Below are 15,471 nucleotides of genomic sequence, written 5' to 3' on the forward strand. Positions count from 1 at the left end.
GCTTGGCAGGGTATGGCAACGGTCAGTGTCTTTGGACGCTTGGCAGCACGGCAGCGTGGAGGCCGTCAGGCAGCGGTGCCAGCTCTGACGGAGGAGCCTGGCCAAACCTCGCAGCTGGCGGAGGCAGTGCCACCGCAGCGGCCCACCGCCTGCTCCGCCGATGCCCGTCAGCACCGGGGGACACGCCACAGCCCGGCTGCACGTCTCAGGTTGAAGCCCATGAAGCCGGTTTTCCGCCCAGCCGCTGACCTGCGGCTCACGACCCCGCGCCACGATGCCACTAACCCCTCTGCGGCGGCGGTGTGTGAACGCCAACCCTCAGCCCTGGGCCGCGCGTGTCGGCAGGGCTGGGGGCTGCCTCGGGCACGGCCGGTGCCCAAACCGCACGGCCGCGGGGCAGCGCCAACGCCCCACGGCCCAGCAAGGCCTCGGGCACGGGAGCGGCGAGGTGGGGGACAGGGGAGCCCGCGGGCCCGGGAAGGGCCTCGCTGCTCCGGGCTGGCGGGGCCGGCGGCCGGCGGCAGCCGCAGCGCAGCCCTCGGGTGGGGCCTAACCGCCGGGCGGAACGGCAGGCGCGGGGCTTCGCGTCCCGGCCGGCGGCGGGGACGTGTGCGCCGGTGACACCGCGCGGCTGCTTCTTGCCCTCCCCTTCGGGTGGCTGCCGGGATCCAAGATGGAGTCGGTGAGCAGAGCGGGGCAGGAGATCAGCCTGGCAGCCCTGAAGCAGCACGACCCGTACATCACCAGCATCGCCGACGTGACCGGCCAGGTAGCGCTCTACAGCTTCAGCCCGAAGGCCAACGAGTGGGTAAGTCCGGAGGAGCGAGCCTGGCACTCCCCGCGCCCGAGACGGGGGGCGGCGGCGCGGCCCCAGGCAGGGCGTTCGCAGCCGCCCGTCGCGCCGCTGGCCGTGGCAGGGCCGGGGCTCCCGTCGCCCGTGCCCTGGCCCCAGCAGCCGCCTGGCCCGGGGCCTCCGCACGGGGCCCCGGCGGGGGCTGCTCTCGCCCAAAGGGAAGTTTGGGGGTTGGGCGCCTTCCTCCTGCGGAGGGGTCGGCCCCGACGGGCGCTTGTGCCGGAGGGGAGGGGAGGGGAGGAGAAGGGAGCCTCTGCTCGCGCAGGGGGAGGCACAGCATCGTTCGCCTCCTCGGGGTGACTGTGACCGAAGCAGCTGTGGGGCTCGACGTTTCTTTTGCTCTTGGTGGCCGCTGCTAGGTTGACTTTTTTTTTTTTAATTGTAACTTGTTGTTGTCTCTGCTCGTGCGTGTTGAACAGAGCCCTAATTCAGGAAGAGTGGGATTTGAGAAATGTTAATATTCGTCATTGCATTAAAACGCAGTTTTTGCCTGACTGCCAGTTTTATCGTAAAACTATAAAAACGGAAATATGTGGAACTTCACATTGTCTTAGGCAGCACTGGAGTTCCACGCAACTTTCTGTGCTTGCGGGTCACTAGCACGTGGTAAAGGTTGCTTTGAAAACTGAAGTATGAAACAGAGCCGTGGTCCATAGTTATATTGTTTTGTTGTTGGCTGGGCTGTCATTGCTGTCCTTTAAGTAACACTGCGGAAGACAACCTATCCGATGTTTGCAGACTAATGGACTGTAGTCCATCTTTAAAATAAAGAGTTGTGATAAAGGCGTTCAGCTCTGACCTGTCAGGCTCAGCGTAGGAAGGTTGTAGGATACTGTGTATCACATCATCAGATTGATAGCATGAACGAAGTCTTCTGGAAATGGGTTTAATTTCCTAATCTTACTAAGAAAAAATAGGTAGCTTCTGAAAGTAAGAGATCGTATTTTTAGGCCTATGATGTCAAACCTCATGGAAAGATCAGAATATTGTAAATCTCTGTAATTAAAATGCTATACAAAAGCTACATAACTGTGTGAACAAGCACGTCCCTTAAACACAATTGCTGTCTTTTGTAGGAGAAAACTGACATAGAAGGCACCTTATTTGTGTACAAAAGGTAAGGGGTTGGGGGGCTGGGGTGGTGTCGTTTTCCTTCCTTAAGAAAACAAACCTCAGATGGCTTCATGCGTAGCTTTCATACTGGATTTACTGCATCCAGTAAACTCATAAGTACTTATTTGTCCAGCTGTTAATGTCTGTATACAGCACATAAAAGCAATCATGGATTTAAGTTTTAAATTACAGGTAAATCAAAAATCAAACAATGAAATAACACTCTGTTGAATGTAAGAAATATAAATAATGCAGACTTAACCCATCCTGAAACAGACTGTCATAGACTAGGTCATTACAATATTTTATCCTGGCACTGTGAAGGGATACTAGTAACCAGTTCCTGTCTAATATACTTTAGCTCCAAGCTTGGAAATACTTAGTGTAAGAAAGCCAACCAAAGTAAAAACCAAAAAACTAAGCAAAAAATTTCCATGCGACTAGCTGATTATTTCAAAGAAGTTCTGTTATGCGCATTAAAAGAGTAACTCCTGATGATGGTAAGGATTGTTTGCCCCCTCCTTAGAAGCTCTCGACAGATTTTGTTGTTGATCGTTCGGTAAAGGTGGCCATATTGTTACAGAAATCTCAACATTTACTAGCTAATTATATCTGATTTTTACCCTGCCTTCATCACGCTGCTGTGTTGATTATATGACTGCTTACAGGCACAGTTGAGTATGCTGCTGTGACACTCGTGCAGCAAGAGAAAACAGATCTAAAACTATCTTGAACTTCCAGTGCTTGCTTGCTTGACGTTTTCTTTTTCCGCCTGGTGTCTATCAAAAATGTAGATAATAAAAATTGTTTCACTAAGCAATACAGTTCTGGATAATTCGATATCTACTTTGAGGACACTGGGTTAAGTCTTTATTTTAAGAGTCTCCCTTTAGGAAGAAATAACTGCTTATGGTTCCCCTCTAAGTGCATTTCATATTATTTAAGCTAGCAGCTTTTTTTATTGTCGTACCTACTTACAGTAAGGTAAATGTTGCTCTGTAAGTGGTTTGCTTTTTCTCCTCTAATAAAAGATTCTAAAATGCCTTAAAACTATCTTATGTGAAGTATTGAATACACTTGCATTTTAATCCTGGACCTGCCCTAGTTATTTTGAATGGATTTTTTTTGAGGCATATCTTTGATTCAGCAGTTTAGCAGTGTAGGACTGTAATGTTAATCCTAATCCTGCTTTGAGGTAAGTGTAGTTTTAAATTGAAATTAGTTGGCATGCCAGGAAATGGCATAGAAGAACAACTGTTAGAGCTTCAGGACTGCTAAAGCTTCACCTAATAAAGCAATGCAGATTTTAATATTAATTTATAACTCTGTTTCAGAAAATTATATATGTTGATCAAGGTATTAATCCTTGGTTTTGTTTTAATTGAAACAATAGGTCAGCTTCTCCTTATCATGGTTTTACGATAGTGAATCGACTGAACATGCACAACCTGGTTGAACCAGTAAATAAAGATTTGGAATTTCAGCTCCATGAACCTTTTCTTCTCTACAGAAACGCTAGCTGTGAGTATAACTTTCTTTAACCCATATAAACTTCATGTTCTGTTTTATAACCTAGACCACTTCTGATTACTGTGATGTCTCTTTCAAGTATAATGTAATGGGGCAGGTTCCAATGAAGTATCTGATGATGTTTTCTGTCTACAGTGCTAGATTTACTTAAATACCTGTGCTATTATATTATGATGACCACCTGCTTTCAATAAAAAGAGGATATACTAACAAAGTTCAATATTGCTATATTCTTTTTAATTAACGATCTGATAGGTTTAATCTCAACATATACACAGTGCTATAGCATTAATAAAAACCCATGAAAGAATAATAAAGACTGATAGATTTTGAAAGTATTTAACACCAGGAACAATTCTAAGGGCTTCCTCTTTTGCAAGTGAAAAACGAAATATTAATCAGTAGCTGGTTGAAGTTGAGAAAATTGCTCGGCTCTAGGTTGAAGGTTTCTTTCTCCGCAATAGGTTTTGGACTCAGAAGATAGATGTCTATACTAAATTTCCTGGAGTCTAGGCTCCAGCAAGTCTGGGTGTTGGGATAGTCATTATACAGATGAGCGGTAAAATAGTAGTTAGTATCTTCTTGCTGCTTTTTGAATTCTAGTAGTGTTTTGGATCATCAGCTGAGCTTCAGAGTCCCAGTGTACTGTGTTCCAATTAGGTGCATGCCAAAAATCCCGTTACTCCAAAGAGCTCAAAGTATAAATTATGTAGCCCTTAAAGAGAGGAAGAGGGAGTATATGTGTATATGAAATTCACGTTAGGTTAAGTAGATAAATAAAAGGCACCCCACAGAGCAGAGGGTCCTCCTGATACAAAGGTATCATTTCATGTCCTCTTTTCTAGGCAAAGTTCTTGAAATTAGTTTGCTGCTGTCAAGTGGCAGGTTCCCATTACTGAATTACTCGGAGAACCTGTAAGCTGTCTGGATACAGTACTTCCTCAACACCATGTCTTCTTCCTATCGGAATGTTCCCTTGAATTACAGATAGAAAGACTGCTTTGGCTATGCTTCAGGGTACCTAAAAGAACAGTCAAATGTTAATCCCTTCCTGTTTCCCCCTTGGAAAGCCTCTAGGATCTGTGGGGAGTAGGATAGATTCCATTATGGTGACAAAGAACATCTTAAGGTAGGTGGTCTCCTCTGTTTAACAGTCTTAGCAATCTTCTTTCTGTAAGTGTCATTGAGAGGAAAAAGTCAAAACTTGTCAGTAAGTTGAGAAGTCTACCAGATGAGGAAAGCAAATGACTGGCAAGAAATTGGGAGGGGAAAAATATTGCATTGGGCTGGATGTTTAAGCAGGTTGCTTGGTTTGGAAGGAAGAGGAACTGTAGATAATGGTGGTGGGGGGGTAGGATGGCCAATGAGGTCGCAGTAGAGGAAAGAATTGCAACTGTGAGATTGGTGACGTAAGGAAGCAGGAAGTTGATTCATTTGTTTGTTGGAACTGCTGATGGTATCAGGAAGCAAGAGCTGCTGTGGAATTACCATGGTGTATGCTAGTGGGAGTGACTAGAGGATCACCTGAAGGAAACAATCGGAGAATGTAGGCTGTGTGTGAGTTCATTAGAAACCGCTAAAGCTAATTATATGCCTTTCTCTCATTGATAAAAGCTCTCCTTTTCCTATGGGACACTATTGTGCAAGATCTGTGGGAGGCTCATGGGAGTTAGGATAAAGATGACATAGAAAAGTACGAGGTAGGAAGAAATTCGTACAAAGGTGAGCAAGGAAAATATTATAGACTGGATATGGGAAACAATCGCATTCTGAAGTAATCAAGAGTATTTTTTTTTCTCTTTTCTTTCCCATTGTCATTTTAAAAGACTTTGGCCACTCTGTCCAGTCTCCTGGAAGAGGGTGGTGGCATGTCCAGAAACAGTCTACACTGATTGCAAATTGAAAGTGTTGAAGTGTAGTTAGTATGTCACTGGTTATTTCCCCGAGTGCCACAAATAAGCAGCAGATCAGTTTTTGTGTCCTCTGCTAGCATTCACTTTGTTCAAATACAAGCTTAAAAGCATAGAAAACAGCATCTGTGCTTTTTATTCCTTATGATTTCAGCACCGCGAACTCCCTTACATTTGCATGTAGTTGTTGTGTTTTGGATTTTCTTCCTTACATGCAGTTTCCCAAATTTTCTGACCTCTGTCCCCTGAATTAGTTAGAAGAAAACAAATTATATGATTGAAATGTTCAGTGTTAAAGCTGATTGCCTCTATCTGCATAGTATTCATGAAACTTGAAAAAAAACAAACCAAAAAAACCTTCAGGACTGATTTGGATTTGCAGACAAATTTCAACATGTATATGTTTTATTTGTATGGGTAGAGTAGGGGATTCTCGTCCAAGTTCTTTTCATGTGGAAGGGTGTCCACTTCTGCTCGGCTGCCTGCTGGCGTAAAAAACCTTTGCATTTTTGGACTATTTCAAATAGGAGTTTTAAGCCAGTGGTTAATGTAATGTGTATCTCTAAGGGCTTAATGTGGTGTATCTCTAATGGCTGAATGTGAACTTCTTCTGAGATCCTTTAATGACTGAAAGAGGATGGACTGCTAGGTTGTGCAAGGGAAAAACTACCTCTTATACGGAGTATTGGCAACAGCCCTGTTTCTTGCAGAGTGATTTTTTTTTTTTTTTTTTTTTTTTTTTTGGATCCTGCTTGAGGAAATACACTGTCATAATTAGAAACTCTTAAAGAGTAAGTTGTCCTGCTAAGATTGCTGAATGATTGAACTGATTATTCTGTTTACAGAATAGCTTACAGATGGGGAATGGTTCAGACTACCTGATAAAAACCTAAAATCATGTTTATTAATACTGCTGATTGGCAGAGACAAACATATTTTGCGCCGATGTATTTAGGTCGTAACAGGAGCAATGACAAATCGTAGTTTATGCTTCCCCAGGGCATGGTAGAAATAGTAGAAAATGATCAAAACAAAATTATGCCACCACGTATTCGGGGAAGGTTCCCTGTCAACAGTCTTTATAACTGAATAGGATACTACTGTTTTAAAACTTCACGTTTTCACTTTGTTCTGGGATTCTGTCTTGACTTAGGAAGATGATATTATAAGGGCAAAGTCTGTTATGTATACCAGATCAGACCCCCGGCATTTCTGTCTTAAATGGCATGAGAGTTGTTCTGAGTATATCAAGTGGCATACTACAATCTATGCAGAGCCGCTAACAAGTTACATGAGAAATTTTGCAAGCAGCATATAAACATTATTTTTGCTTGGCTGGAGGCTATAGGAATGATTTGCCTGTCATGCTAGATCATAATATTTTTGGTGGGTTTTACCATTCTTTTATGGTTTGATTTGTTTGAATACTTATTGTTAATATACAACGGAATTTTTAGTTTGCTGCATATCAGAACTTCTGTTAAGCTGTAGACATGAGATCCCTTATGCAATTGCACAAAGGCTTTTTCATACTCTTAGAACAAGACTAGGTAATTGCCATTTTATTCTCATGGGAAAGGAGGCCTGACTTATCTTTCATAGTTGTTGGGGGGGGGAGGGTCCCCCCATTTTTGCAGGGTGGAATATGAAGGAGTCTTTCATGGGTATTCTGGAACAATAGACCAAGTGATACAGTACCTTTCTTATATCTACCTTTTGGTGTGTTTACTGAGTGAAATGGAAGACATTTGGGTCGACTTGGTTAGATGTAAGACATGTAGAGGCTTTTTGGTTTTGTTTTCCAGAAAATAGTACCTTTTTAATATTTTAGCTGTTCATGGGGAAATCTTTCCCAGCTCCACAATTTTTTTCTCAATCATTCTGGCTACATAATACAGTCCAAGCCCCAAAAGAATACTTCAACCCAAAATTTTGAGAAAGGCTATGTCTACTTTAAAAGCTTTATATAATGCTGCCCGAAAACTTAGACTATTTATTCACGAGGCATGAGATCCTAAAGCAAAAATGACAAGGGGTGTGACTAAGAAGCTGTGAGACATTATAGCAGTTACAGTGGTAAACAGAAAAAAAGGTATTCTACTTTTCATTGTTAGAGAGAATTAAAGAAAGCAAGTATCTACAAATGTGAAGAAATAAAAATTTACCAAAATGAAATGTTTTTTACTTACCGTAACATATTTTTAATTGAGAATTCCTCTTAAAAGGTAGAATTGTTTAGATTATACTTCATACTTCATGTGCTGTTTATTATGGCTTAATCTGTAATATGTGTTGCCAGGTACATTTGATCCCTGTCTAACTTTCCCTCTGGACGCATGCACATTCTTTAGAGCGTTCAGAGTATTTGTTCATGAAGCACTGAATCCCGTTGACGTATTTTTTTTTTTTAATGAACTTAAGCTTGTCTCCTCTTGTCTGTATTTTGTGAAAAGTATGTTAAACTCCATGTAAAAAAATGCATACAGTTCTGCCAATAACAGTAATAATAGTCCAATCTGAAAGTTCAGTACTTTCTTTCAATCTCTAATGTGAGAATTTGGAGCTGATAGTTGACAGTTTACTTAATAATAGAGGAAAATTAGTCAAAGTTTTAAGCAATGGCCAACTTGCCTCTTGAAGTCTGCAAGAAGCATTCTTCTAAGTCTTTCTCATTTATAACTTTCCCTCTGTATTGGTGGTGTTGGTCTTGATTAAAGGGCTTTTTAATCCAAGCTAGTTCACTTGGGAGGTCAGGCAGATTGATTTTCATGGTGCTGAAAAGACAGATGTTAAGCATAAAACTTGGGTATTGAAATAAATGGTCCTTGTTTGGTGTGGGGTTTCTTTGTTTGCTTGTTTTGTTGGTTTTTTTTTTTCTTGCTTGCTTCTTATTCCTGTCCAAGGGTAAGAGTTAGTAAAAAAAAAAAAAAGGATTTTGGAGAGGTTTATATATTTAAATGGAAAACTCAGTTACAAAGTGCTGTGTTCTGGGCTTGTTGTGTTACCATTAATGAAACAAACTTGTATTCAGAACAGCAAAAGCAAAATGAGTTGCATTATTTCAAATGGCTTTTAAAATTCTTTGAAAGAGCTCCTGACTGGTTTCAAAACAGTTTCAAAACAGGTTTCAAAACTTTAAGGGTAAGGAAAGTCTCTCATTATCACCTTCATTCCCAGCTGGCAATGCATTAAGTGTAACATGTCTCTGTGATTGCCGAAGGTGAATGGCTCTCCAGCAAGCGCATTAACCCACTGGTTTGGTCTGAGATAAGAAAGGAGCCTGTTCTTGATACCTTTATAGCAGAAGCAGCAATGCAGGCTAGGGGGAGGGGAGGAACCATTGAAAGCTGTTAAGAAGTTCCAAAAATACTTTGTCTGACCTGGAAGATGGCACTCTAACTGGAAGGGGTTTTCCGCTTTGGTTTGGTGTTGCAAAGTAGTAATCCCTCTCATTCCACACTATACTTTGTCAGATGACAGTGTTAAAGTGTTCCTGATCTTGGATGCTGTTTGCCGCCTGCTGAATTACTCTAGTGCAACTGCGTGTGGGATTGTGCTGTGAACTGTATTTGTGAAATGGCCTTAGATACTCAAAACAATAAGAAAAGGAGGGACTTTTAAAAATTAATTCTAATGATTTATAAATCTATGTGGCAGGCTAATATTTAAATTGAGGAAAATATGAATAGTGAATAAAGAATCTCAGTGAAGAAGATATTAGAGCAGACTGACTGAGGAGAGGTGGCACTTCAGCTAACCTTGCTACTGGAAGAAAGATGAGTTTTGAGGGAGATTGCTTTATGTGCTTTTGCCTTAAACTCTATTTGAAGTGTAAAATGATGCATATACCATATGCAAATGATGCATATATGTGCTTTGCTTTATGGGAGTGAGATTCGGTTAAGTTGATTTCCACGATTACCTTCTAGGATGGGTTTCAAAATACAAGTCCTTTCCTTCCAGAGAGAGTTGGAAACGTTATTGTCCTCCGTTTCCAGTTGCTCTGCTTCACTGCATAGCAACATCTAAATTGGAACGGTAAAATAAAACTTTTCTCTCTCTTCTATCAGCTCTTCCAACTAGTTAAGGTAACTTAAATGGATCATCTTTTTGAATGAGATGAAGCTATATTGGCACAAATGGCTAAACTGCCTAAGGCAAGAGAGTGATAGTGTCTGGAATCTCTGAAACTGGCAGTGCTGATGTGTCCCATGTACACTTCTTCTGGCATAGCATTCTCAGGCTACAGTTCCATGAACATTTTAACAGTTTTGCCTTACTGTGCTGGCCCCAGCTTCTTGTTTCTGCCTTCTCTCTTGTGCTAGATGGCATGTTTGTGAAGCTGATGCGCAAACAGTATCAAGGAACTGGTCTGGACTAAAATGTATCTGGCTGACATAAGGGAGAGGGGTAAATTGGGGTAGAATGAGTTAACGGCAAAGTTGTGGGAATGTAAGGGTAGTGACAGTGCCTCTTTCTGCTTACTTAAAATGTAAACTGAGGTGTAACTACAGCTTTGGGATGCAACTTCACTTTATGTTGACAAAGAGTGAGGCCTCTGTCTCACTGTGGCACTTTGCCATCCCCACTCTTAATTCAGATCTGCTAACTAGGCAGCGTTGTAGTAAGTAAGCTGTAAGTAAGTAAGTAAGTAAGCTGACTGCCCCATGAAGCAATGGGAGCGCAATGTAGAAGAGACCAAACCTTTCCTTTTGGTGTCATCCAGCTATTAGGCTTGAGCAGGAAGACTGCCATAATGCTTTGTTTTCTCAAGATCTCTTTGTTTTCCCATAGCAATTTCAATCAAGTTTTAATGACTGATCCAGTCAAGTTTGGAGAGAAGTTGAGTGTTATGTGTGTAGATAAATATTTGTGGGTCAGTGTTTCTAATAAAAATGACAGATGTCAGAGAAGAATGTAGATGAAGATAAATTATGACTTCTTTTAATTTTATGAAATCTGATTTGTCTGTGATACAGGTTCCTCATGACTTCACGTGTGTCAAAATGTAGTGTGAATCCAACTGAAAGATATTGCTGATGATGATTACAAACTGCTTCTACCTGATTACTAAAGATGCTGCCCAGCATTCAGTGTAGAAAAGCTGGATGGAAAGTGTTGAACTAGATGGAAAAAGGAGTCACTTAATTTAGTGGCTTCTGTTGGATGAAACTCTTAAAAGAACTGCAGTAGAAAGATATGCCATTAGACATATGAACATTCAGCTAAAGTTTATGTTGGGTGTAGTAAAAAGATCACAGATTTGAAAAGAACTGGTAAATACCAACTCTGTTTTTAATAGAAGGGTGTTCATAGCTAAAGTTGCATGCATGTAGGAAATATCTCAAATATAGTAATGCATTTGGGACACACACAGATACTTCTGGGGCAAGGGAGCTGAACTGATAGAACAAACGAGTCCTCTTTTGAAAAGAGAAAGATAAACATTCCAGCCTGTTGGACCATAGCTAAGTTAATGCCCAAGTTTACTTGTTCAGAATCTGCTTTACATCTTTGTAATACTGTTAATGTTTTGCAGTGACTCCCTATGATTGCTTGCCAGTAGTACAAAGTGGAAAAAAGCCTGATACTCTGTACACCAAACTGAGACTTGGATCTACTTCTGGTCTTGTGTAGGCCGGTTTCTGGCAGAATTGAGTGTGACTTTTATCGTTTGTCCCATTAAGATATCATTATAGGTTCCTTATCTTCATTTCTTTGGCAAGTATGCTTTTGAAGAAGCTTTCTGCTCTTGGCAGTTTGTCTGATAATGAAGTCAGGGAAAGGAAAGAGCTTTTCTTCAGTGTTAAAATGTGCTACGTGACTAAAGAAGTAGCTCAAAGTAGAAGCATTTTCAGGTTTCTATGCAGTAGACAGTCCAGTTGTATTAAACTGTAAATATTAATAAATATTTCTTAAGCATTAGCTACGTGTATGAAATGTTTATTGGCTTATGTCTTTTGTAAGAATAAAGTTCCTTAAATTGTGCTGTATTGATTTCTTTGTTTATGACTTGAAAAGCTTTGTTGTCTATTACTTAAGCTGTAGCTTCTAAAGAAACAAACACCCAAATGTATATAGTTGTTATTTAATAAAATTTTTAAAAAAGCAAAGTAGAACTTCAGTTTGTCTTAGGATATTGTTAGAGAAATTAGGTGTGGGCATGACTTTTTGAGGGTTTTGGTCCAACACAGTAAGCCTAGGATAACTGGAAGGTCTAGAAAAAAAAATTGGTAAATAATTGCCCTCTTTGCCATGGCTTGAAATAATTTTGAGTGGGCTTTGGTTGAGATTTTCAACTGTTTTGAGGAGGGGAAAAAAAAGGGGGGGGGGAAGGATTTCACTTTGAAATAAAAATCTACATCTGGCTAGAAAAGGCGGTGGGTTTTGGTTTTTTTTTTAAATATTCCTTCACTTTAAGTCATATTTTTATAACCAGTTAGTGATTTCAACTTCATAAAAACTTTGGCATGAACTGCAGTATAAAGATGAGGTTTAAAAGGCTAAAAGTGTCTTTTCAGAAATATACTTAATGGTAACATATGTAGAGTGTCCAATTGCCGTTGATGTACTTGCACACTATGCATTGACAAACTTCATAGGTGAACCAAGATTTAAAATAGCCTGCTTTGTGGGTTGTATTAAATAGAATTCTGAAAAGGGTTCTGCACATTTGTTGTGTTGGCAGAACTGTGGGGACAGTGAGGAGATGAGTATGTGTGTGGGGAAAAATGGCCTCTCTGAAGTGAGATTGCTGAGGAAGAAATAGTACGTGGCACTACTGACAAAGTTTCTCCCTCTGGAGTATTTTTCAGCTCAGTGATCAGGCTCTAACTCTGCCAACTTTCAGTGGAATTTTACTTATTCTGAAGGCCAGAATGGGGCTTAGTGTCTTGTTGAGCTGGAACCCTTCTGCCCTCATTGCTTTGTCCTTGATACCTTCAAAGAGTAGGGTTCAATATGAATCTAGTTTTAAGCTGCTCCATGAATGTGACAGTATGATTGGAGCTTTGGTACTGCTTCCTTCTTATACAATTACTTCTCTTATGAAAAGAATTTGGAGAGGGAGCCTTCCAGAGCGCCTCTGACTGAACCATCATACTATAATTCAAACTTTAATATTTTTGTTGAGCTTCAAAAATTGACAAATTTAAAAATGAATATTTAATAAAGTATGGATATTCTTTAACCTAGTTTAAATGTTAAAGTCAGTAATTCAGAACAGAAGGTTGCAACTGCAGTGGGAAGGCCTCTGGTAGTTAAAACTTTATTTTCCTGCCACTTTTACTTACAAACAGTATCAACATTTTGCAGTTCTTGCATTTAATCTGGCTGAAGTTGTATTTGTGATTGCACATGTCCTATTTTGGATTACTTTATAAACAGTAGTCGGTCACGCACAGAATATTTGAATGGAAATTGATGGTAATTCATATGTTGCAGATCTAATGGACTGCTGGTTTTTTGCTTTTTTCCTATTGTTTTTTTTTTTAACCTTTGTCTTACACTTGCCTTTTTTTTTTCTTATTTTCAAGTGTCAATATACAGTATCTGGTTTTACGACAAGAATGACTGTCATCGAATAGCAAAACTCATGGCTAAGTAAGTACTGTGGTCTTATTATTCTGTAATTCTTTGACGCAATACAGAAAAAAATTAAACCTATTAAACGTGTTTGGGTTTTTTCTCATTCTCCTTAAATAGAAAAATACAACATTGTTGCTGGTACCTTTTTTTTAATAATCAAAATGTTGGTTTTGGTTTTTAAAAACAACTACAGCATTAAAATTTTCACTTAAGTGGTAAAAAAATCAGTTGAAGTATTAGTTGGCATTCTCCAAAGAAAGCAAGTATGAACACTGTTTATTATTTTATATTTTATTTGCTATAGGGATGCTGGCAAAAGATCATCTGATGCGGAAAGTATAATCAAATAAATGATGGCCACATTTTTTTGGTTGGTTTTGTGCTTTGTTTGGTGGTGGGCTGATTTTTGTTTGGGTTTGGTTTTTTTTAAGGCGTAGTTACTATTCCTGACTACAGCAAAGAGATTGAGAATAGTGGGAGAAGTAGGTGGGATCTCATAGAATTAAAGTGATGTTAGGAGAGTAAGCAAAACTATGAAATAATAAGAGCGTGTTGTTGCTAACTTCTGGATTGTTTGATTTTTTTTTTTTTTTTTTAAATTATCCCCCCCCCCCCCCCCCCCTTGGAGATAAAGTTGGCTTATAAAGCTGCCATGTCACTTGCTCTTATTTTGTATTTCCAAGGGCTCCTAGAGGTGTCATGCAGCAGGAGAATTTCTGAAGTGATCTCAAGTTAAAGAAACCTTGGAAGACTGCTTTTGCAATAACATGGTTTTGTTAGTTTGTTTCGGCTGCTATTGCTGTAGCTATGGCAGTTAGTCTATCTGCACTGTAGGTGGTTGCACTGCCACGGCTGAGGAGGGCTTCAGATTAGGGTACAGAATTTTGAGTGGAACAACAGAGGTCAAAGAAGGCTGGAACTGGTCGAGTTGGCAATGTGGTATAAAGTCTTTAAAACATGTTGTGATTGGAGGGTATTCTTGCACCTTTCTGCTCCTTCAGGTGAGGTGCCTTGCAGATGAAGCCAAGACCTTTTACTAGTAGAAAAGGATGAGAATTAACTTAAGCAAATCTTCAGTGTTTTTACGAAAGGAAGGAGCTTGAAGTGTGTGAGAGGGTAGTTACACTAGCCAAAATGCAGAGGTACTGCACAGGATATCTTCTCATCCCTTGTTCTCTGCTTTGCTTTTCTTCGCCATCACACTCTACTTTCCTGGACTTTCTTTTCTATTACATACCTTAATTGGCATGTCACGTCTTGCAAGTCAGGACATCTTGAAGACTAGCAAAACTTAATTATATGGAAACTAGTCATAGTGTAGACATTTTAAGCTGAATTCTCGCTTCTGCTGGGGTTTTTGCTTTGGGTTATTTTGGCTTTTCCCCACAGAAGCAATGTAAGACAACACAAACGACAAACTTTGATGTCAAGGTCTCTTTCTAAATTCTTATTTTCTTTTATCTCATCCCGATAACCCCATACGGTTTCCATTTCCCAATTTTTTTGTGTGTGTGTGTGTGCCCCCGGCCCTGTTGGCCTTTTTGCTGGTATTTGGCTTGTCCAAATATAAGGATTAATTACAAGGATTAATGGAAAACAATTGTGTGAAACTGACTCTCAGAAATTGTTACCAAAACAAATAAAATGTCTGTTGCCTCTCCACTTTATAAACAGAGCATCAGAAGGGCTAGGTTTTATTTTTTTAATGCACCTTTTAATTTAAACCCATGATTAATGTTTGCAGTGGGGGAGAGAGCTGAACCCTTCAAACTCTACCATATTCTTACTCTGTCATGCACAGCTACGTTGCAGATCTAAGTGTCATATAGCAAAACTTGAGTTAATTTGGTGTTAAACTAGTCTAGTCACTATAGCGCAAATCATGGTCTGTAGATACGTCAGGGATCTTTAAAAGTGTAATCATGTAACAGACCAGTCTAGCTATGGCTTAGCAGTCCATAAAGCACGTCTACCCTTTTTGCTGGATTCTGTGAATTTCTGGAAATAACTGTAACCCTGTAGGTTCATTTAAAGTCAGTCTGGGAATAATCTAACCTTTATTGTCATCTCTTGTAAACTACTGTAGCCTGCCTTTTCTTGTGTCCCCGATGCCTGTATTGCAGCTTTATGAACACACAGAGGCAGAGCACCACAGTCGGCATTATTGCTTTGCCCCTGTTTATGGTGCAGATACTCACGTGCTCTTGTAATTGTAGCGTCTCATCACTCTTGAAAGTTTCTGAGATTACAAATTATTTTGGAAGGTCAAAAAGATGAAATGTATCTTTCAAATGTTGGAATTTTTTATCGTAGGTGCTGGAATGAATGTGGATTAAAAGTATCTTTGAAACTGAAATTAAAGTTAATGCATCAAGCAGACTTTGGGGAACATCTATTGAGCTTTGTCACTTCAGACTTATGCAAGTGAAACGAGAAATCAAACGTGTACATAAAAAAGATTTATTGATTGGATATTGA

The 15,471-nt window shown here is 40.2% G+C and overlaps 1 protein-coding gene across 1 annotated transcript in view; it reads left to right on the forward strand.

Moving 5' to 3' along the window:
- The first annotated feature begins 559 nt into the window (after positions 1–559).
- DCP1A (decapping mRNA 1A) overlaps positions 560–15,471 on the forward strand; it is a 39,006-nt gene continuing 24,094 nt past the window's right edge. Inside the window, exons 1-4 of the mRNA XM_075513818.1 lie at positions 560–808; positions 1,930–1,970; positions 3,360–3,487; positions 12,942–13,008. Coding sequence (XP_075369933.1) covers positions 674–808; positions 1,930–1,970; positions 3,360–3,487; positions 12,942–13,008 — 371 coding nt within the window. The 5' untranslated portion in view covers positions 560–673. The remainder of the gene's footprint in view (positions 809–1,929; positions 1,971–3,359; positions 3,488–12,941; positions 13,009–15,471) is intronic.

The sequence above is a fragment of the Mycteria americana genome, chromosome 11 (genome assembly GCF_035582795.1).
Source record: "Mycteria americana isolate JAX WOST 10 ecotype Jacksonville Zoo and Gardens chromosome 11, USCA_MyAme_1.0, whole genome shotgun sequence".
Classification (NCBI taxonomy): Eukaryota; Metazoa; Chordata; class Aves; order Ciconiiformes; family Ciconiidae; genus Mycteria; species Mycteria americana.